Source organism: Micromesistius poutassou (genome assembly GCF_964030765.1).
Source record: "Micromesistius poutassou genome assembly, chromosome: 12".
Lineage (NCBI taxonomy): Eukaryota > Metazoa > Chordata > Actinopteri > Gadiformes > Gadidae > Micromesistius > Micromesistius poutassou.
This window is the reverse complement of record NC_140282.1, coordinates 10261190-10283417: the sequence shown is the minus strand read 5'-3', so window position 1 is coordinate 10283417 and position 22228 is coordinate 10261190. Positions and strand designations below refer to the sequence as shown.

The window sequence follows — 22228 nt, the reverse complement described above, 5'->3', positions numbered from 1 at the left end:
TTCATTCACGATGCATGGTTTACAAAAGATGCATTTATAATTAGTCTGTCCGTGGAAAAAACAAGTCATAGCAATATCAAACTTGATAACAGGAATGTGTTTTCAGGCACTGTGAACTTAAAGTACTTTACTTCCATTGAAAAGTTGAGCAAAGCATACAGCAATGGCTTCCCTTCTGGAATGACAACAAAATGAACAACAATTCCTAACCAAGTGAATCAGTGAACAGTGAAAACCAAACAACGTTATCTGAGAATCATTGACTTATTCTCAACTGTAAGATGATCAAGCAAGTGTCCAAACAGAGACTTTAATAGAGGATGGAGCCAAATGATCATAGCTCTGTATCTTCGGGAAAGAAGCACCTTTCAAGTGGAAATGCAGAGGAGAGCGCAGTGTGTGTGTGTGTGTGTGTGTGTGTGTGTGTGTGTGTGTGTGTGTGTGTGTGTGTGTGTGTGTGTGTGTGTGTGTGTGTGTGTGTGTGTGTGTGTGTGTGTGTGTGTGTGTGTGTGTATCACTCACTCCTACTCTATGTGGAATAACCACTAAGTTCTGCCTTCTAAAGTGTTCCACCTCCTACCCCTGGAGCCTTGTGAGGACCAGACAGAGGGGTGGTGGGTGGTGGTGGTGGTGGTGGGGGTTTGAGGGCTCACACCATGTTGGTGTGTGTGTTGGGGCTGCAGGTCCGCAGGTCCTGCACCTGGTCCAGGACCCAGCCCACCGTGGGTCTCTCCTGGGGGCTAGAGACCATCAGGGAGCTGAGGAGATTCTGCAGGCCCTCCGAGTAGCTGGCCAGGACACACACACACACACACACACACACACACACACACACACACACACACGTTGAACTTCTGGTTCCCTATAGAACTGTCATAGGCTAGTGTAGCGCTCTAAGGGTGTTTGGCTCCTAGATTAAAAGGTTTTTGTCCGCAGTCTATCTGTGGCCCCCTTGAGCACGATGTCCTAAGCCCTACCTGCTCCTCATGACATGTGTCTTAATCCACTCTGTCACTTTGGATAAAACTGTAAATAATTAAATAATAAAATTGTTAATCTCATTGTACATGACAAACTATAACACCAGGGGGAGGTGTAGTAGGTGAGGTTACCATACTCGAACTAGCCTGAGGCTAAAAACAGAATATTCCATTCAGAGAGCAAGCTGGCCAGGAAACAGAGACATAGAATGCACGTACGTGCAACTGCACAAGTGTCTGACGGAAAGAAGCACGTCATCAGAGCAGAAGGGGCTCTGAGGGAGATAGAAACCAACAGCAACACCTGCAGCTGAAACCTTCTCTATGGAACATTCTGGTTTGGAGACCAATATTTTTTTTTCCTCCAAAATGTTGGAGGAGGTGTATATGAACAAGTAATCTCTGTCAACAGCATAACATATCCTATAGGTATACCAGTGCATTGACAGCTGAATAAACAAAACAGGATCATCTTTTTCCTGTTCTATGTATCCTTTTTACAGCTGCCAACATTTTGTTTCTGAAGACAATACTATTTCTTTATTTTTTTAATGCTTTGCTTTTTTCTTTTTAGGGCGGGGCTAAATAATCAGACATGGTTTTAATAAAGAAGATACAATTCATATGGTTTGGTATCAATAATAAAAAGGTATGGGTGTGAATAAAAGGTGTAGAAACTTCAAAAATGCTCTGTGTCTTGAGGCAGAGGGACTGACCTGCAGGGCTGGGGGATGAGCACTGAGTTCTGGACGGCCAGGGCCACACTGTCGCCCTTCTGGAAGACCATGTCGAAGGGGCCCTGCAGGAACATCATGCTGTACAGCACGCAGCCTAGCGACTGACACAAGACCACACCTTAACGTCAGTGTACAGGAAGAACACACTCGTTTTTTTCAGCTTGTTAGGGCAGCAAAGGCACAAAGCAAACAAGCAAAGATTAAATAAAGTTAGAGAAGATCAAACTAATCTGCTGTAACTAATCCCAAACCAAAATTAATATTTACATGATAAAAAGGAGCCATTGTGCTCAGCAGTTAAAGTCTGACACAACAATAACTGATAATCGATCAACGACATTATATCCATGGTCAATAAGTCCTACCCAGATGTCGGTGCGTGCGTCGATGACGCAGTGGCTCTCCACGTTGAAGAGCTCGGGGGCCCGGTACGAGATGGTGCAGCGCTGCGCCGCCCAGTCCTGCACCGTCATGGCTTCCCGGGACCCCCGCACCTGTGGGACAGGGGGGGTCAATAATCAGCCCAACCTCAGAGGCTTTTTCTGGGGTGACAGACCAAAACCGGCTGGACTACAGAGAGAGCACCAACGGGACCAAGAGTTCAGTACCCATGTTTGGTTCTTGACACACATGTATAAAAAGGATACGCTACAAAAACTTTTTTTGTGGCCAGAAGTGCATTATGTGCATGGTTTGACCAGCAGAGCTCAGCTGGTAAATGGTACAAAGACTGCATTTATATAGCGCCAAAAGAGTGCAAAAAAAAAAAAATCTAAATAGGGTTTTGGGTTCACTGGCTCTTTAATGAATAACTATGTCCTCAAACCAAAACAATGGCTTTGGGTTCACTGGCTCTTTAAAGAGTGACTATGTCCCTCACCTCGATCCGGGCTTTGTTCATGGAGCCCAGGTCCATCAGGAGAGGCCGGTCGTCCTCATCCAGGAGAACGTTGGTGGGCTTCAGGTCTCTAGTGGGGGGGGCAGAGGAAGGTTCATTCCACGTAAAAGGGAAAGACTTGGATTGTTGAAGACACTGAAAGTGTCACAATAAAAAGGATACAAAGCCCTCATGATGAAGATAAACATTGCTGCTATATTATCAGTTGTGAGGGAATGTGAGTGTTTGTACCTGTGAGCGTATCCCCGCTCGTGGACAGTCTTGAGTCCTGTGCAGATGCCGTGTAAGATGAGTAAGATACGCCTCTCTGGCATGGAGCTGCCCTTGTCTCTGAGTTTCTCCAGAACAGACCACAGGCTTCCCTTCTACACACAGCCACAGACACACCATCATTGTCAATTAAATACTACCCACCTGTCCTTTAATATAGGGTTTGGGCTAGCTGAGTAAGCCAATATAAATCTACATTTGGCACCTTTATCTAAAACAAACTCATAGTTATGTGGAGAACAATCAGAAATTATGGCACATAATCATAATTTAGAAGCTACAAAAAGTTACAAGTGCTCCGTGACCTAGTTTTCAAAAACAGACAGCAATGGGAAGCAGAAAGATAGGTATTCAAATGATCATGATTATCCATAATAGTAATGAGGTGTATATAGGGTCTGTGGGGCAGCACTGGGTTTATAAACCGGACTGCCCAAGTTATAAAGGAATTTGTGACAAAATTTGACAATTGTAGCCTATATTTCACGTAAGAAAATTTATTTTGTCATCCATGCCAGATACCACTTTGGTCACAATCATCTTATTCTCTCCTCAAAAATATTTTCTGTTGAATATGAACTCACAGAGGGCCATAGTAATAACAAAGTGAAATCATTTTTGGTTCAAAATCGACTGAACGACAGCAGCACACTCACGCTGATGTATGGCAGCAGCAGCCAGGCCTCGGTCTTCCCACTGCGGTCGACGAAGGTGTGGGCGGTCAGGCTCAGGATGTTGGGGTGGTTGAAGAGCTGGTGCATCTCCACCTCCGCCTGGGCCTCCTGCCGAGCCTCCCGGTCGTGGCACAGGATCCGCTTCAGGGCGTAGAAGCGACCGTCCTGGACGCCTTCCAACAGGTCAACGTAGCTGAACCCCCTGGAGGTAAACAGACACCCTTCATTAGCAGACTGTCTTATCCCAAGCCACTCGCAGGTTTAGGCTGAGAGCCATTGACAGGAGTAAAGATACAGGATTCATTGAGACATGGATGTTGTTGGGGTAATATGGGAGGTCACCTTACCCTTCATCTAGTTTCTGGATGAAGTAGTATCTCTTGTTGTCGATGGTGATTGAGCCACGGGAACAAATACACAATGCCTGGCCCATCTTCCCTGCACATTTCCCAACACCAACCTACTGATCATGGGAATAGGAGTGTAGGTCACACACTGTGAATGGTGGAGAGGCAATGGCAGACAATAATAAATGAGGATGCGTTCAGCTGAAGCCAATCCATATGTTACAAAAGTGCGTTCATAGACTAGGGTTCATGATCCAAGCAAGTGAAAGCAAACAGAGAAACACAATATTGACACCTTTTTAACTGCATCTGGTCCCACAAAGTGTACCATCCGCCCCCGCATCTTGTCATCATCGAGATCCGAACACACCTATCTCAAGATGCTCGTACAGCACCTTCATACAATTTCAGCTTGGTTTTAGATGATTTAGGAGTTGTATTTACCTTTATGTGTTTCGTTTTCCAGGTTAACACAGCGACCATGTCTCGTCTACTTCTCGCGGTAGTCTATGAGGAAGTATCGCGACAGGAGCCTGTGTGACTTCTTCTTCTCCTCGCGGTAGTTCATCGCGCTGATTGGCGACGACCGCGCCGCCGCCGAGACTAGCGGTAGCACGGCGCACTGCACAGCTCTGTTCAGCTCTGTAGTGGATAGTGATGGCGGAATACAAGCGCAAGAGCAAGTTGAGCAGCGACGATGGAGGTGATATTTGTGCTGTTTCTTGTATATTGTCTGTTCAGTGTTCAGCTTGTGTGAAGCTTGTTTGCTCCTCCGTTAGCCTAGCTGCCGGGTTGCTATCTTAGAGACACATGAGACCTGAGCTAGCTGGTGGCTAGCGTTAGCCTGATTAAACATCACAAGCAAAATACAAAACAATGACTAATAATGAAGAAACGAGATAGCAACACCATGGGATCTATTATGGGAGTTTATTGCTGGACGATGATGCCAAATAACTAGCATAAATACTTATTGTGTTGTCATAGTTTCACACTTTGATCTTATCTGGTGAGCTAGCTAGCAGCATGCTAGCTGTGTTAGTCCCTCCAGTATTCCAGTACAATGTTGACCCACATTGAGCAGTACTGTTGGGCATTGATCTCCCATTTATAGACTCATACAATGTAAAACTGTAGTAGACCAAATGGCTGGTGAGTTTTAAATGTCTTCCATTCAGATGTTGCTGCACATCCATTCATTCAGGTCAATGCGTTGAGATGCTTTATTTGAAAGATACGGGCTTTATTCAAAGATAGGAAATGCTTTATTAGGGTGTCACCGCACAACGTAAAGGACACCGTGATAAACAAGCAGGTGAATGATGGGTGTGTTGTTTCCAGGGTAACAGTTGCTCACCTTGTTAAGTTGTCTTGCCTCAAGCAGGGCCAGAGACGGAGGGAGGCAGAGTGAAAACTAAGCCTGTCTCTTCTAGCACTGTGGGAGAAGGGGAGGCTGCAGTCAAACGCTCTGCCCTACAGATCGAATCGGACAGCGATGATGATGATGAAGAGTTCTCGGCAAAAGCCTTGCCGGCCAAAGTGCCCAAGATAGGCTTTGGCTTGGGCAGTCAGATGGGGAAGAAGGGCAGCGCCATCTCCATTAAACTCGGTGCCACTGTGAGTATTAAGGAGGTCACTACTACTACTAGTACTACTATTACTACTACTACTACTACTAATAGTACTTTTACACAGCTGTTGTAGTTTTGGAGTTGCGTCCATACATCAGTAGATGAGTGTGATGGTTGCCATGGATATTACTCTTCTCCTGGCAGTGCTCAGACGAGCTCTTAAATACAGCGTGGCTCATACTGGAATGTTTAATTTAATCTAGATGTTTTTTTGTTAAGCATATATCAGAACCATCTGGATCTGAATAAAGCAACATTTTCTCCTTGTACTATCCCAGAAGCCCAAAGAGCCTACACCAAGTCTTCCTGCCAAAAAGGCAACTATGGTCTCTGTGTTCGACGAGTCAGACGATGTGAGTAAATATTGTATAATAAAAATAGGTCCGGTCGGGTTACAGATGTGTGATCTGAGCGAAGGTTAACTTTTCCTCTCATGCAGAGTGAACCGGAGGAGATGCCACCGGAGGCAAAGATGAGGATGAAGAATATTGGCAGGTAAGGTGTGTGTGTGTGTGAGATGACCCCCAGAGCAGAGGTAGGCCAGCATGTGAATACCATGTGAATCATTTCTGTGTTTCAGGGAGACCCCCACGTCCGCCGGCCCCAACTCCTTCAACAAGGGCAAGCAGGGCTTCTCCGACCACCAGAAGCTGTGGGAGAGGAAGATGAAGACCCAGTCAGATCACACCTAAACCCCTGATGGAGCCACGGTCGGGGCAGGGGCAGGGGGCTCGTCCCTCACTCCCTTGCCCGTACCTGTGAGCTCCTGGCTGGGTCAAACATCCCCTTCCCGTCCCTCTCGTCTTTTGACAAACTCCCACCACCACAATCTTCCCGGAACTCCTGAGCCTTTCTCCCAGCCTGGTTCACGGACCTACCCTGGCCTCCGGTAGTTTCTCCGGTGGCTGGCCCTCATGTTTACTATTCTTAGCAGTAGCAGTGGAGACAGCAGTGGGATCACTGTCAAAGAATGTAAGGTTCACTGGCGGAGTCAGCAGGAAGCTGAGGAAGAGGCTGGAAAGAAGTGCCCCAAAATTCCTAAAAATACAGTTTTTATTTTGCCAGTCTCCCCGTGGGTTCATTTAGTTTGTGCGTTGCTATGTTTTCGATCCTCTAGATATCAACGCTATCTACTGTTAACTGGTAGAAGCTGGTTGTGATAATCCTCAGCAAACTTTATTTTTTTTGTCTCTGGTGTAAAAATTGTATATAGAATGAAACGATGGTCTTTCTTTATTGTTTTTGGTGTGTCTGTGTGTGTGCACGCTTGTTTTGTGGGCGTGTGTTTTGGGAGTGCAGAAAAGTTGAGTTGTGCTCAACTTGAGGAAAACAATCTTTTTTTAATTCTGTCAACCACTCTGATTTGTATGTTGTCATTCATACCTTCTGATTGGCTGTCTTATCGTCATGGAAACCAACTGTATCTGATGCTGTGCCCGTGGATAGGCATTATTTCGGTTTCGATTGTGCATGAACAATAATTGAATATTTAACTAAACAATGTATTCTTCCCTGCTATGTGTGAGAGTTGCAATCTGGAGTCAACTACACTAAGCTCTCCTGTGCCTCAAAACATCTTTACCCCAAATAAAAACCTGGAATTTCTCTTTGTATCGTGTCTGATTTGTATGTTGTTTTACACCGTCTTCTGTTCACTTCAATCACCTAAATAATGAACTGTTGTGTCTGATGTCCAAACGAGAAGAGAGCTTCTATAGCATGTAAACGACGACTGCCTCTACTAGGACAATGGGCGACATTTCTGAAGCATGTTAGTGGAAGAAGAATAAACTTTGACAGAGCTTTAAGAACTCTGTAGGACGTTTTGAGATTCACCAGCAGTGTTCAATATTCTTTGTATTCTTTGATTGTTCTGAGCCTAACTATTTTGGTTTGAGATTTTTTAATTTTGGTTGCAACAACTTAATGATATTCAGAGTCTGAATTAACACTGATTTTCTCCTGTTATTATTTACAAATTGTCTGACAAATACAAAACAAATTATAATTTAATCAATATAACTTAACACTTTGTACAACAAGTATAGTATAAAGTATAAAAACAATAAAATATTAATAAAATAAAAATATAATATAAATATAGATTTTTGTAATCTCAATGAGTATGCTATTTCTTCCATCTGGCACATTTCCCAAGCCTTTACATTCCACATATATGCTGTGGAAGGGTCTGGAAGGGTTTCAACCATTTGTTTGTAGTGCATTTAATGGCTACTTTCAATAGATATTTTCTATCTCTTCCATCAATGTCTTCCGGGATCGCCCCCAGCACAGCCAGCATTGGATGTTTTTAACACCGTAATAAATAACCTTCTTCAGGGCCCTAGACTCAACGTCCCAATACACTCTCGATTGAGGACATGCCCAAAATACGGAGGCATGGCTTCTTACCAGCGTGCCCTTAACCTAATTAGTCAGTCACCTTGATAAAACCCTCCAAATGATTAAGTGCCCAACTGAGGAATTGGTCGTGTCTTTGAAAATGTCTCGTATCTCCCTCGGCAGAAAGCAAACGTTATAAGGGGTTGTCACTACACAGGATGGCTTTGAGTGAGTGATGCTCCACTCTGTTTTGGCATGGTCTTCCAAAACGACTTCCAGAACATTCTGGAAGAGTCCAGTGATAGGCCAGGGAGCCAATCCAGACGGGGTAGGACCCTCAAGGCCCTGTGCACCAGCCTGGGTAGAGGTGGGTCCAGCTGACCCATAGATGCAGGTCTCGGTTCCGTCCAGATGACCATCACTTTGAGTTCAGGGTCCCGCAGCAGAGCCTAGTGAGAATGACATCAGATTTACAAACCTTAAAAGTTGACATTACAGTAGAAAGTAAAAATATAAACTGATTTTATATGCGGCTCTAAGGTATTGAAAGGCTTTCCGAACATGTTAATTCACCAATAGTCAGGTCTAGTTACAATGGTCAATGGGTGCCAAACAGATTGAGGAAAATACAACACTCCAATCTAGTGTTGTATTATCCTCAATCAAGTCGGATTTGAAAATGTTTCACCACTCCATAGAGGGCTTAAAGTGATGGGGTGTCAGGTAACACCTTGTGAGGCTCTTTGAGACTGTAACTATGATCATTTCTGTTTCTCTACCTGGACTCCAGCTTCCAACACGAACACAGCGCTGCTGTTGGACAGGAAGTCACCCGACAGCAAACATACAAGGCATCTGCTTCTCTGTATAACCCTGACCACATCCTCTGTGTACACTGCACAAACACATACACACCCACACACCACACACACACACACACACACACACCACACAAACACACACACACACACACACACACACACACACACACACACACACACACACACACACACACACACACACACACACACACACACAGGTAATCAGAGTCTCTCTTCTCACAGTTACCATGCTAAACATTTTTGTAATTCTTGGGAATGTCACCTCCTCCCGGCAGCAGGTCTCTCTCCATCAAGAAGAGCCGGTACCCTGACCCCTCTAGATCCAAGCGCAGCAGCACCTCCAGGGGTGTGTAGGCCAGGGGTTCTCTGCTCAGTGGAGACCCTGAGATTTGAATTAAAAACCACATCGTCAACCACAATGTTTATTGTGAATAAATAAGATTAAACACATTTTTATCCAAAGAGATGTACAGTGAATTGTGTATTCAAGTCATTGATGGTGCAGTGTCTAGGACAGAGTGGCTATTATGAGGTAGTGATGTCCTCTATGATGAGTGTCAATGGATGAGGTTCCTTGATGGTTACATCAACTGTATTTAGTTATTTGGTCTGTAAAACTATAGGTCATAACTTACAAGTAAGATAGCCATTGCTATTGTTGAAATCCTCTTTATCCGTTCTTTTATCCAGACTTCTCAAAGTCTGGACCTCAGTCCGCATCCGGATAGAACAGCAGTTCAAACTGGACCCAGCCCAACCTGGACCCAACCCAGACTTTGAGCTGGGTCTGGTTTGAACTGCCTTTCTGAATACGATAATAAGTTGTCAAGAGTGAATTTTCCGCCAGTGTTAAAACGCCCTAAACACGGATACATTGGTGGCCTGTTGGTAAGGATGTGGTTATTATGTGCTTTTCTGAGAAATGTGATCATTAGATAAAGTGAGCTCGTTGTTTTTCTGAACATTTCTTTCCGACCATACTCGATGATAACCAGTACCACGTGACGTGCCTTGCTCCCCGAATGGAGAGGGCAGAAGGGAGGTGTGAGTTCCTGTGCCATCTTCTGATGCATGGCTCCACGCGTGAGACAGGAACACGTCGATGTCCTTCCCGTCTTCTCCAGGAGGGAAGCACAGAGTGAGACAGGTGGGTACAGACTGGATAATGTTAAACACAAAGTGTTCAGCAAACAACTAGCGTATGTGAAAGCACACTAGAAGAGAAATTAAGACATATTCTTAGGAATATCATAGGTTATTATAGCTGTTATCTAGTTATGTTAGAGGAGTGTCTGTTTGATTGTCTGTCCTTCAGATTTCCTCAGAAAAACATTCGTCTTCCCACACGGTGGGTGTGTTCCTGAGGAACAAAGGAAGTGCAGTACCACCGTTGTTTGGATGTGCGGTTCCCAAGAAAGTGTGTGTGTGTGTGTGTGTGGTGGGGTGTGGTGTGGTGTGGTGTGGTGTGTGTGTGTGTGTGTGTCTGTGTGTGTGTGTGTGTGTGTGTGTGTGTGTGTGTATGTGTGTGTTTGGGAACTCCTCACCTCCTGCATGGTTGGTGCTCTGCCAGTAAGACCTGTAGATGAGTGTGAGCGCATGCATGTGTGCACGTGCACGCACCTGTGTGTGTGGGTGTGTGTTTGTGTGTTTGGTAACTCCTCACCTCCTGCATGGTTGCTGCTCTGCCAGTAAGACCTGTAGATGAGTTTGAGCTCCAGGTTGTGGAGGTACAATATCAGCACCAGCCCAGTCAGCAGCACCACACACACTATGGGACCGGCCGCCCCGACCAGCCAGTGGCCTGCTGCACCCCAGAGAACACTGATCTATGATCTCTTGTATACATAATATTCATCTTATCTGATACTGTGGTGGGGAGCCTTTATAAAACACAGGACATGGGATGTGTTCGACTAACTTTTGTTACGCTACTATTGTAAAATGTCTTTTTAAATTTTTACTACATACTTCATTTCACACGGCTATACGAAATATCGACTTTATCAGATTTAAATAAACAGATAGATGAGTTAATTGATAAGAAAAACATATAGATGAACAAAAGGATGAGGAAATGGAGTAATGCATGATAGTAACATAGATGGGCTAATGGATGAGGTAATGCAGGAGAATAACAGATGGATGAGTATGAAGATATTATTGTAGCAAAATTATTTAGCATGCATACACTAAAGTCACAAATGTGTAACAGTAAATTTGAAGTCGTAAATATTTATTTTGCATGTGTACACTAAAGTCACAAATGTTTACATTTGTGTAAATGTGTAAAGTTGAAAGTCGTAAAGTTTGAAGTCGTAAATATTTTTTGTAATTTTTTGTTGTTTTCATTATAAACACAAAATATGGGCTACGAGTTCACAAGTCATTTGTTACAGGTGCACAAATCCTATCCTGTGCATCACAACTTCAAAGAGTCATGCACTTGACACTTTCACTACAATCATTGCAGCACAGTTGGTGCTAAACACATTCACACACGTGTTTCAGAATCTGAGAACATGCACAAAATGTGTGCATTCGTAAACCCAAATGTGAACTAATGCATCAGAAGTTGCACATCTGTGAAATATTTCCTCACAAATTCAATTATATAGATCGCTATATTCAATGAGCATTTTAATGAGTGAGCACAAGGCAATCAATACAACTGCTCGTACGACGCAGAGCGTCTGTGGGCGGGACAAAATTGCAGCATAAACCAATGAAAGTCGCTGGCAGGGGTTGCATTTTTCAAACTACACTGGGACCCATCCAAGCATAATTTTTAACTAACTTTCTGGAGTCTTGACAGAAGAGAACAGGGCATCCTACATGATGGAGGTGGGTATCTTACATTATGTTCAAAGAAATTACTTAGTTCAGAGCGTCCTCGCTCATTAAAATGCTCATTGAACATAGCGATCTAAATAGTTTCATTTGTGAGGAAATATTTCAAAGATGTACAACTTTTGATGCATTAGTTAACATTTGGGTTTACGAATGCACAAATTTTGTGCATGTTCTCAGAAGATGACTCTTTGAAGTTGTGATGCATTGCATATTTACGACTTCAAATTTACTGTTACACACTTGTGACTTTAGTGTACACATGCAAAATAAATATTTACTAATGGATGAGATAATTCATGATAATAACAGAGATAGGCTAGTGGATGAGGTAATGCAGGAGAAAAACAGATGGATAAGGTAATGGGTGAGATAATTCATGATAATAACAAATAGATGAGGAAATGGATGAGGTAATTCATTTGAATAATAGATGGGTTAATGAGTGAGGTAATGCATTATAATAACAGCTAGATTAGGTGACAGATAATGCATGAAGAATGAAGCTGGTACCTGTGTTCCGTCTCCTCAGTCTGGTGGTGCAGTTCGTGGTCCCCACGGCGTTGGTGGCCAGGCAGGTGAAGACGTGCTGTAGGTGAAGCTCTGTGACCACCTGGAGGACTGCCACCTGGGTCACTTTCGTCTCATGGAAGCTCAGTGTTTCTCTCCTTCAGGAGCAAAGCCAATCACAGCCTTCAGAAGATGTTGAACTCACACCACAGGGGGACAGGAAGGAATAGACAGACAACCTTGGGCACTGTGTTCCTCATATTTCAGCTGATCGCTTGTGAACATTTGTAACATGTAAAATATGAGGAAATCAATACGCCTTTTACTGCCCCTGATGAATACATCTTGTAGGATTGATGCTACAGGTCCTATGCTATATATACTATTCTACAGGCTCTATTCTACAGTCTCTATGCTACAGTCTCTATGCTACAGGTCCTATTCTATATATACTATTCTACAGTCTCTATGCTACAGTCTCTATGCTACAGGTCCTATTCTACAGGATCTATGCTCTAGTCTAGGTCCTATACTACAGGCTTTGTGAACCAGGTCCTGTGCTACAGGTCCTATGCTATAGGCCCTGTGCTACAGGCCCTATGCTATAGGCTCTATGCTACAGGTCCTATGCTATAGGCCCTATGCTACAGGTCCTATGCTACAGGTATTTTGCTTCAGGAAATTTATTATTTCTCTTTCAAGGTTTTCCTGTTTGTTCTCACTCTCATGTCCATACAAGGCACAATGATCCTACACACCCCATTAAGGGAGAAACAGGCAAGGTGCCTGGAAACCATTAAAGGGGTCGCTGTTTGTCTCTTTGTCTGTACGTACGTCTGAACCTGGCCAATCAGAACCTTCTGTGCCTGGTCTGCCGCCGTGCTGCTGTACCACTGGACCACGGGGGTAAAGTTCCTCTCGAAACCAAACTTCACCTCGCACAGTAGAGTATGTGGCTCACCTTTGACAAGCAAGTTAAAGTTAATCAAACGTTTAGTAACTAGTTTAAGTGAGCAGTATCTCAGTCAGTTAAAGGTCCCATGACATGCCACCAGGTGTGAGTGTGATTAGCCGTTACAAGCCGTTTTGAAAATCGGGCTCTTCTGACATCACAAGTGGGCGTGTCCACCTAGATGCGTGACGGATAGATAGCAACGTAGCAACGGATAGCAACGTTTGCTACAGTCCACTGGGTAGGCTGGTAGACTGATCTATCCAACGTACATCTTGGTGGACACGCCCACTTGTGATGTCAGAAGAGCCAGATTTTCAAAACTGCTTGTAACGGCTAATCACACTCACACCTGGTGGCATGTCATGGGACCTTTAACTGCCCCATCAGGTCGAACACAGGCATTATGACAGTAATCCTTAGGCATACTTATACAGTAATTATGGCTATACTGGTATATCAAGGTATTGTTTGATACTGGAATAACTGGCCCGTTAGGGTGGCCATTTTGGATCTCTTACCTATGACCACTTCTTCAGTTCTGTTGCAGTTGGAAACTAGGATCATGGGGCTGTTATTGGTATCTGGGGCTGAAAGAACAATGAAAACATTATTTTAAACGCTCATTTGGAGCGTTCGCTCCAACACACACACACACACAAACACAGACAAAAACACACACACACACACACACACTGTGACAACCCGCTCCCCACCAGGGGGAACCGTGGGGTAGTGGTGGACGGCGTATACCGCCGACACGCACTAGTCGGCGGCAGAGAGCACGTCGTCACGCACCGCAATCACCTTGATGAAGCGCACCTGGCCGGAGGGAGGGCGAGACAGCTTAAAAGGCGACCGTGGACTCACTCCAGGGGGAACAAGAAGGACGAGCAGAGAGCAAGACTGCCGATATACCGCCCGACACGAGTCTCACGGAGGCCATAGTCAATAGTATATTTCCTTGTTCACCAGTGTATTTCCGAATAAACGCCGACTTCGGCTTACCTGGATCCGTGGTGTGGTGTTTGCCGTGAGTGATATAGACATTTGTGAACCGGGTCGCCACATATGGTGGAGAATGTGGGCAACTCGACACCACTACCACTCACGGTAAAGTACTTTCATGACTGGCGGTTCGACATCCGGGGTGCGGTGCGGACCCAGATCGCCCAGCATGGCCGCCTAGTGAGGAGGTGGCTGGCGACGGGTGAGGGACCCAGCCCGGTGGATAGGGTCCTCATAGACAATACCATTCGCCAGCTTCCACCCGACGCCCAGAGGACCCTGGCCCACCATCACCCCGACACGGTGGACGATCTGATCCGTCAGCTGGAGAACTGGCAGGTGGCCCAGCAGCTGAGCGTCAGCCCCTGGACCAGCCTTCGGTCTACCGAGGCCCGTCGAGACCGGCGGGGACCCATGACAGCGCCACGGACACCCACACCGGAGCCGCCGATCGTGTCCCGGGAGGGTCGCGAAGGGAGACGGTGCTACACCTGCGGACAGACCGGACATTTGGCCCGATACTGCCCCGGAGACTGGGACGTGTCGATGCCGTCGGCCTACGCGGACGGGGGTACGCACCGACCCTGCATGTTGGCCACCTGTTGGGCACAGGGGGTGTCTGGGACCCCGACAATCCCAGCTCGGGTCATGACCCAGGACATGCAGGCCCTTCTAGACACTGGTAGTGTGGTGACCATTCTTCGTCCCAAACTGGCGGGAAGGAAGGAGGGGGAACCAATGGAGGTTGCCTGTGTACACGGGGCCACCCGGACCTATGGGACTTGCCATGTGGTCATCCGGACCTCCTACGGGGTGTTCACAGCCAGGGCGGGGATTGTACCCCACCTACCGGTACCCCTCCTTATCGGGAGGGATTGCCCGATTTTCCACAGACTCTGGAATCCGGAGTGGGAAAACCGGGTACGGAGAGAGCCCTCTCGCCGAGTGGGGAGGACGGCTCGGCCGGCGTACGGGGCCACACGGGTTCCGGCGACACAGGAGGAATCGTCGGCAGAGGACCAAGGATCCGAGGGGAACGGACCCTCACCACCGGGATCTCCGCCCCACACGGAAGGGGGATCTGCCCGGTCCGGATCGCAGCGGCTCGGCCCGACACCTCGGATACCCTGACTGCACCAGAGCCGAACGACCCACCCGAGGAGTCCGAGAGTTCCCCTCTCACCAAGTTCTCAGACTTCTTACCGGCAGGGGGGGAAGAAACTACTCGGCCGGGTCAGTTCGCTAGCGCCCAGTTGCAGGACGACGCCCTAAAACATGCCTGGAGCCATGTTCTCGCCCATGACGGACAGACCCGGGATTCGGTGAGTTGCCTTCCGCACCCACACTTTAGCACCAGGGGAAGAGACGGGAAAAGGAAAAGGACGGGGCGGTGACGGAACAATTAGTGGTCCCACGGTCATATGTTAGCAAGGTGCTATTTATGGCCCACACACACCTCCTGGGCATCTAAGATGCCCAGATGCGCTAAGACCCGGGATCTGGGCATCTAAGATGCCAGTAGAACCTCGCTAAGACCCGGGATCGGGTCTTAGCGAGGTTCTACTGGCCGGGGGTGAAAAGGGACGTAGAACGCTATTGCCAGACGTGCCCTGAGTGTCAGCGGGTAGCTCCTCACTCCACGACTAGAAACCCACTCATCCCCATGCCCATCATAGAGACTCCGTTCAATCGGATAGCCCTGGACATTGTGGGACCCCTTCCCAAGACCAGCAGGGGACACAGATATATCCTGGTGTTGGTGGACTACCCTATCCAGTATCCGGAGGCACTACCCCTACGCGCGGTAGCAAAGGAACTCATGCTTCTGTTTAGCCGGGTGGGGATAGCACGGGAGGTACTGACGGATCAGGGCTCCTGTTTTATGTCCCGTGTCATGAAAGAACTGCTTAGACTTCTCCAGGTCAAACAGCTCCGGACGTCGGTGTACCACCCCCAGACGGACGGCCTGGTGGAACGGTTTAATAAGACATTGAAACAGATGCTGAAGAAGGCCATGGACACAGATGGGAAAAACTGGGACCAGCTGCTGCCCCATGTCCTGTTCGCGGTGCGGGAGGTGCCCCAGGCTTCTACGGGTTTCTCTCCGTTCGAGCTTCTATACGGGAGAAGGCCCCGGGGAATCCTGGACCTCGCCAAGGAGGCGTGGGAGAGCCGGCCGTCACCCCACCGCACCGCGCTGGACCACGTAGAGCAGGTAAGGGACCGTATGGCCCAGGTCTGGCCCATCGTCCGGGACCACCTCAGGCGAGCACAGCAGGCCCAGGCGAGGATCTACAACCGGGGAGCCCAGCTGCGCGTCTTCCGGCCTGGAGATCTGGTGCTGGTCCTGGTTCCCATGGCGGAGTGCAAGTTCTTGGCCAAATGGCAGGGGCCATACGAGGTGGTCGAGCGAGTGGGAGAGGTAAATTACCGGGTACGCCAGCCCGGAAGACGTAAGCCCACCCAACTGTATCATGTGAACATCTTGAAGCAGTGGAAGGGGGGGTATATCCGCCCGATCCGGCACCCCTGGGGTTGTCGGCCCGACGCGGAATCCCGGTGGTCCCGGTAGGAGAGGACCTCAGCCCGGCGCAGAAGCAAGACCTCGACGACTTGGTCCTGCAACACCAGGACGTGTTCTCCGAGCTCCCGGGTCGGACCTCGGTCATCCAACATGACATCCGGACGGCACCAGGAGTGAAGGTGAGAGTTCCTCCCTACAGAGTCCCGGAGGCCAGACGGGTGGCGATCCAGGAGGAGGTAGCCCGGATGCTGCAGCTCTGCGTCATCGAGGAGTCCCGCAGTGCCTGGTCCAGTCCGGTCGTCCTCGTGCCGAAGCCTGACGGGAGTTACCGGTTCTGCAATGACTTCCGAAGGCTGAACGAGGTGTCCAACTTCGACGCCTACCCCATGCCCCGGGTAGATGAGCTGATCGAGAGACTTGGACCAGCCCGTTATCTCACCCTGGACCTGACCAAGGGGTATTGGCAGGTGCCATTGATCCGGACCGCCAGGGAGAAGACGGCGTTCGCGACCCCGGGGGGTCTGTTACAGTACACCGTTCTCCCCTTCGGTGTTCATGGAGCCCCAGCCACCTTTCAACGAATGATAGACCAGATCCTGTGGCCGCACCAGGCCTACGCCACCGCCTACATCGACGACATCATTATCCACAGCGACAGCTGGGATATCCACATCCGCCAGCTGAGGGCCGTGCTGGGCGAGCTGCGGAAGGCGGGCCTCACTGCCAACCCGGCCAAATGCCGCCTCGGGCTGGAGGAAACGGCCAACCTGGGGTACCAGGTAGGACGGGGGAACGTCCGGCCGCAGGAGAGCAAGCTCCCGACCAACCTCCAAGAAACAGGTGAAGTCGTTCTTAGGGCTAGTCGGGTACTACCAGAGGTTTATACCCGGCTTCGCCACACTGGCCAGCCCTATGAACGACCTGACCCGAAAGGCGCTGCCGGACTGGATCAGGTGGACGGAGGCTGCCGAGACGGCCTTCGAGACGCTCCGGGGAGCCTTGTGCTCGGAGCCGGTACTCATAACACCTGACTTTACCTCCCCTCTCATAGTTCATACGGACGCTTCGGAGGTGGGGCTGGGGGGAGTCCTCTCTCAGGTCCGGTCCGGAGAAGAACACCCCATCACGTACATCAGCCGGAAGCTCCTCCCCAATGAGAGGAATTACTCAACCGTGGAAAAAGAGGCCCTGGCCATCAAGTGGTCACTAGATAAACTGAGGTACTATCTTTTAGGTCGGGAGTTCACCCTGGTCACAGACCACGCCCCGCTGAAGAGGATGGCCGGCGCGAAGGACTCCAATGCCAGGGTGACGCGTTGGTTCCTGGCACTCCAGGACTTTCGTTTTAAGGTGGACCACCGACCCGGCAAAGAACACGCAAACGCCTGTCACGCCGGGATGCCTGCCTGGGGTGGATCCCCGGCGACCAGAGGCTTCAACTAACGGGGAAGGAGTGTGACAACCCGCTCCCCACCAGGGGGAACCGTGGGGTAGTGGTGGACGGCGTATACCGCCGACACGCACTAGTCGGCGGCAGAGAGCACGTCGTCACGCACCGCAATCACCTTGATGAAGCGCACCCGGAGGGAGGGCGAGACAGCTTAAAAGGCGACCGTGGACTCACTCCAGGGGGAACAAGAAGGACGAGCAGAGAGCAAGACTGCAGATATACCGCCCAACACGAGTCTCACGGAGGCCATAGTCAATAGTATATTTCCTTGTTCACCAGTGTATTTCCGAATAAACGCCGACTTCGGCTTACCTGGATCCGTGGTGTGGTGTTTGCCGTGAGTGATATAGACATTTGTGAACCGGGTCGCCACAACACACACACACACAGACACACACACACACACACACACACACACACGCACACGCACACGCACACGCGCACACACACACACACACACACACACTCAAAGAGACTCACGTATGACTGTGACGTTGAGGGCCCTCCTTGTGGTCCAGAGGGGCCCCGGGCCCCTGGCATGTCGGTCGCAGGAGTAAACACCAGAGTCTACCATGAACACCTCGCACAGCACCAAACGGGGGCCCTCCCCACATATTCTCCTTCTCTGCTGCAGCTCGGAGATCGCTCGGCCTCTCTGTGGAGAAAACACGCTTGTGTTGGTTCTGAGTGAGTACACTGACAGAGATGCGTATTTGTCAGGGACAATGTACAAAAGGCATTTGTCTTAATGAGAGCAGATGCATTGGATTTGATGGATTATGCAATCTCCATCCGCCATCCCAGCGCAGGTACACACAACATTACAAAACAAAGGTTATAATATAACATAACGTAAAACGTGTGTGGTTGTATGTGTTGGCCTTGTTCTCCTTTTTTAACAATCTGTAATCTCTGCTTCATAATCTGCTTTATCACTATCCTGTTTTTTGGAATATTAGGATCAATAGGATGATAGTAGTGGTAGTGACATGAGTAGGTTTTAGCATCACCTGGTACCATGTGACCTGTGTGTCGGAGAGGTCTGGGTCTCCACAGCTGGAAGGCGGGCAGTAGATCTCTCCTTCCATGCCCAAGATCAGGGTGGGGGCCCGTTCACTAGAGCAGCCCAGCCTGCTCGCCTCCAACACCTGGAGCTGGAGTCCCTCGCCACTGAACAGACAACACAAACACGCTTACTGAGGGAACAATAATGTAGTGTGGAGGGTGAACAGGCACATCCTCCTCAATAACCCTAAACGCACTACAATACCCCTCACGTTCTGCACGTTGACAGAACAGGTCTAGGCAAGGGAGTCCGGAAAACCTTCAGTAACAGTCTCAACCTCTTCAGACCCCACATTGTAGGACAGCACCCTAATCCCAAACCCTCAGAAGGGAAGAATTACCCTAATCCTAGGAGAAAAACACAGAGGGATCCCGACCAGGGATGTCGGAAATTGGGGTTCGAACCCAGGACATTTGGCTGGGAGTCAAACACTCCTGACTATCCTGCCCCCTTATGTTCTCCACACTGTATCACAACAACAGAGGGAACCCTTATGTTCTCCACACTGTATCACAACAACAGAACCCTGGTTATGTTCTCCACACTATCAGAACAACAGAACCCTGGTTATGTTCTCCACACTATCACAACAACAGAACCCTGGTTATGTTCTCCACACTGTATCACAACAACAGAACCCTGGTTATGTTCTCCACACTATCAGAACAACAGAACCCTGGTTATGTTCTCCACACTATCACAACAACAGAACCCTAGTTATGTTCTCCACACTGTATCACAACAACAGAACCCTGGTTATGTTCTCCACACTATCAGAACAACAGAACCCTGGTTATGTTCACTTTTACTCCACTACATTTACTAAATAAAATGTGTACTTTTACTCCGATACATTTCTCCTAACCATCTTTGTTACTCGTTACTACAAATTAAAATCAGAAGAAGTTTGAGTTGGTGACGTAATGTCCGTTTGTTGTCATGTCAACCGCCAAGCGCGAAGAAGAAGAAGTCCCGCTTGTCCGGGCATGTCACATTATTGATGCCATCATGGAAGCACCTGCTGCAGGCTCTGCTGCTAACGTTACCACTCCGGGAGTAGATGACGAGCATCTCGACTACAGTGGCGAACTTGGTGAACTCCGTGGTGGTGACGAAGATAACGTTAAACACCCGTGGCCGTATTTGCAAGAAATATTTTAACCCATATATAACCCTCTAACTCACTTTTTTTTAAAATACCTTTACTTTTACTCTTACTTTTAATACTTAAGTACATTTTATATTAGACAATTACTTTTGATACTTAAGTACACTAAATGTCAGGTACTTTAAGACTTTTACTCAAGTAATATTTTAAAAGGTGACTTTAACTTCTACCAAAGTCATTTTCTGGTAAGATACTTGTACTTTTACTCAAGTATCGCTTTCAAGTACTTTATACAAGACTGAATAGAAGGAACCCTAATGTTCCCCACACTCTATCAGAACAACAGAAGGAACCAATATTACCTGGCTGTGCCTGTGCGACACGAGTAGTTTCTGGAATGTTCTGCAGTCAAGGCTGGGATCTCCAGAAGGTCCGGGCCCGGTCCAGACCGGGACCACACCACACCTCCGCTGCTCAGCGTGCTCCCAGGGCCCACGCATGCCATCACAAAGGGGTCCCCAAGGACCACTCTGTAGTGACTTCTGGGCGGGGGTTTCTCTTTTTCCGGTGAGGGGGTTAAAGGTTAAAGGTTAAAGTAGGGTTAATCTTTTCCTTCAAGTACAAATCTGATTAATCAGAAGATTTTTTTTTAAATTAATTAATTAAGAAAATCCAAAGGTAAAATAGTCATATAAAATAGAACTGTAAAAATAGACTACCTGAGATTCCGTGACGCTGTTTTTCGTGGCAGCATCTATCGGTCAGACCAGGGGCGATGGCCAGAACGAACAGGTGTGTGAGACAAACCCACCCCATGCTATCACACACGGGGGTGACATCCCCCGCGCTGTGGATGACAGCGCCTTGTGCTTTGCTTTCTGCAAAGAAGAATACCTCAGAATCTGTGCTGTACAGCCTTACTCATGAATTCAAAACTCTTCCCCTCACACCTTTGAAATGATTCCACACACACACACACACACACACACACACACACACACACACACACACACACACACACACACACACACACACACACACACACACACACACACACACACACACACACACACACACACACACACACACACACACACACACACACACACACACACACACACACACACACACACACACACGTTTCGGCTTTTTTTTCAGTGGTCTATCTCGGGTTATTTATCCGGGGAGAGTTTGTGGTTGATTCGTTTCCTGTTGTGTTTCAGGCAATCGCTTTCGGGCTGCGGCACAACGGCAGCTGAGGCGACGTGTCAGTCACTTCCTGTGCGGGAAGTATTATTCAGCCGATTAATGCCGGGGCTCGCTGTTCAACTTCGTAATGGTTTCGAATTATGACAAATACTCGCCAAACGAAATTAACTGAATTTCCCGGTTTTTAACAATGAAAAAGCGATTCCTAAAATTGAAAACGAAAGGGGATGCATTGTGTCGAATTAAAATGTATGAAATTATATCGTAGTAGTTGAAGGTTGGGGAATCTACTTTTCTAACCTCCTCTCATCCATTGACCTTTGAATATCCACACATTTTGTTCATGATATGAGCAATCCTCAACGCAATATTCAAGTAAAATGTAGGCATAGGCCTATTTGTGCGGTTTCAATATCAAAGGGCTTTGAAGGTAAGCCTATATATCATACTAAATATAAAGCCAGGGGCGTAGCCAGGATTATAGGCCCCATGAAGGACATTTGTATGGGCCCCTATGGAGCACAACACACATATTTGTTCCTGCTTTTCCTATCTCAACCCAAGCCAATGGTCCAATTCGTACCAATCCAACCTTAATAGGTTCCTAATCTCCAAAATAATAAAATATGTTAAAAGAGCACTGAAACTCTAAACAGTATGGCATCAAACATACGTGCCTAAATTCAACTTCAAACAGGTAATAGGTATATCTCCTAAACAGTAAATCTCTGATTTAGAGCATATTTAGAACACTTACACTTACAGAGGTATGGTTCAATTGCACTCAATACCATTATATAGGCCTATATTTATATTTAAAAATATTATAATT

At 47.6% G+C, this 22228-nt stretch overlaps 3 protein-coding genes across 8 annotated transcripts; 1 reads left to right on the top strand and 2 right to left on the bottom strand.

Moving 5' to 3' along the window:
• Positions 1 to 512: 512 nt before the first annotated feature.
• On the bottom strand, positions 513 to 4410 carry stk16 (serine/threonine kinase 16). 3 transcript variants are annotated; one of them, XM_084475788.1, is made up of 8 exons: positions 4351 to 4410; positions 3907 to 4022; positions 3542 to 3761; positions 2847 to 2980; positions 2598 to 2685; positions 2083 to 2211; positions 1697 to 1818; positions 513 to 788 (listed from the first exon to the last, which is right to left on the bottom strand). In XM_084475788.1, exons 2-8 carry the CDS (start codon positions 3990 to 3992, stop codon positions 650 to 652), a joined length of 918 nt encoding a protein of 305 aa, XP_084331914.1. In that variant the 5' UTR covers positions 3993 to 4022; positions 4351 to 4410; the 3' UTR covers positions 513 to 649. The 3 variants fall into 3 exon arrangements, with proteins under 3 accessions (XP_084331914.1, XP_084331913.1, XP_084331912.1); XM_084475787.1 differs by having other exon boundaries at positions 3907 to 4019; positions 4351 to 4401; XM_084475786.1 differs by lacking the exon at positions 4351 to 4410 and adding an exon at positions 4202 to 4317 and having other exon boundaries at positions 3907 to 4019.
• A 109-nt stretch (positions 4411 to 4519) lies between these two features.
• Positions 4520 to 7148, top strand: pcnp (PEST proteolytic signal containing nuclear protein). 3 transcript variants are annotated; one of them, XM_084476055.1, is made up of 5 exons: positions 4520 to 4609; positions 5291 to 5523; positions 5816 to 5890; positions 5977 to 6032; positions 6118 to 7148. In XM_084476055.1, the coding sequence occupies exons 1-5, from the start codon at positions 4564 to 4566 to the stop codon at positions 6227 to 6229; spliced, it is 522 nt and encodes a 173-aa protein (XP_084332181.1). In that variant the 5' UTR covers positions 4520 to 4563; the 3' UTR covers positions 6230 to 7148. The 3 variants fall into 3 exon arrangements, with proteins under 3 accessions (XP_084332181.1, XP_084332180.1, XP_084332182.1); XM_084476054.1 differs by having other exon boundaries at positions 4560 to 4609; positions 5288 to 5523; XM_084476056.1 differs by lacking the exon at positions 4520 to 4609 and adding an exon at positions 5037 to 5058 and having other exon boundaries at positions 5288 to 5523.
• Positions 7149 to 7751: 603 nt separating this feature from the next.
• Positions 7752 to 21003, bottom strand: LOC311356306 (interleukin-18 receptor accessory protein-like; the record flags this gene model as incomplete). 2 transcript variants are annotated; one of them, XM_084476073.1, is made up of 12 exons in its annotated part: positions 7752 to 8329; positions 8660 to 8775; positions 8985 to 9104; positions 9721 to 9840; positions 10386 to 10526; positions 12083 to 12237; positions 12914 to 13040; positions 13553 to 13621; positions 18494 to 18668; positions 19024 to 19183; positions 20550 to 20745; positions 20907 to 21003. In XM_084476073.1, the coding sequence occupies 12 exons, from the start codon at positions 21001 to 21003 to the stop codon at positions 8090 to 8092; spliced, it is 1716 nt and encodes a 571-aa protein (XP_084332199.1). In that variant the 3' UTR covers positions 7752 to 8089. The 2 variants fall into 2 exon arrangements, with proteins under 2 accessions (XP_084332199.1, XP_084332198.1); XM_084476072.1 differs by having other exon boundaries at positions 9721 to 9837.
• Between the last annotated feature and the right edge of the window lie 1225 nt (positions 21004 to 22228).

Bases quoted from the DNA above. Each gene is read 5' to 3' on its own strand.
- stk16 (XM_084475786.1), bottom strand. From the start codon at position 4,249: ATGCGGGGGCGGATGGTACACTTTGTGGGACCAGATGCAGTTAAAAAG. The intron at 4,020-4,201 runs GTGTCAATATTG...CATGATCAGTAG, and splicing joins GACCAGATGCAGTTAAAAAG to GTTGGTGTTGGGAAATGTGC. The intron at 789-1,696 runs GTCAGTCCCTCT...TGTCCTGGCCAG, and splicing joins CTCATCCCCCAGCCCTGCAG to CTACTCGGAGGGCCTGCAGA.
- pcnp (XM_084476054.1), top strand. From the start codon at position 4,564: ATGGCGGAATACAAGCGCAAGAGCAAGTTGAGCAGCGACGATGGAG. The intron at 4,610-5,287 runs GTGATATTTGTG...TCTTGCCTCAAG, and splicing joins GTTGAGCAGCGACGATGGAG to CAGGGCCAGAGACGGAGGGA. The intron at 5,524-5,815 runs GTGAGTATTAAG...GTACTATCCCAG, and splicing joins CCATTAAACTCGGTGCCACT to AAGCCCAAAGAGCCTACACC.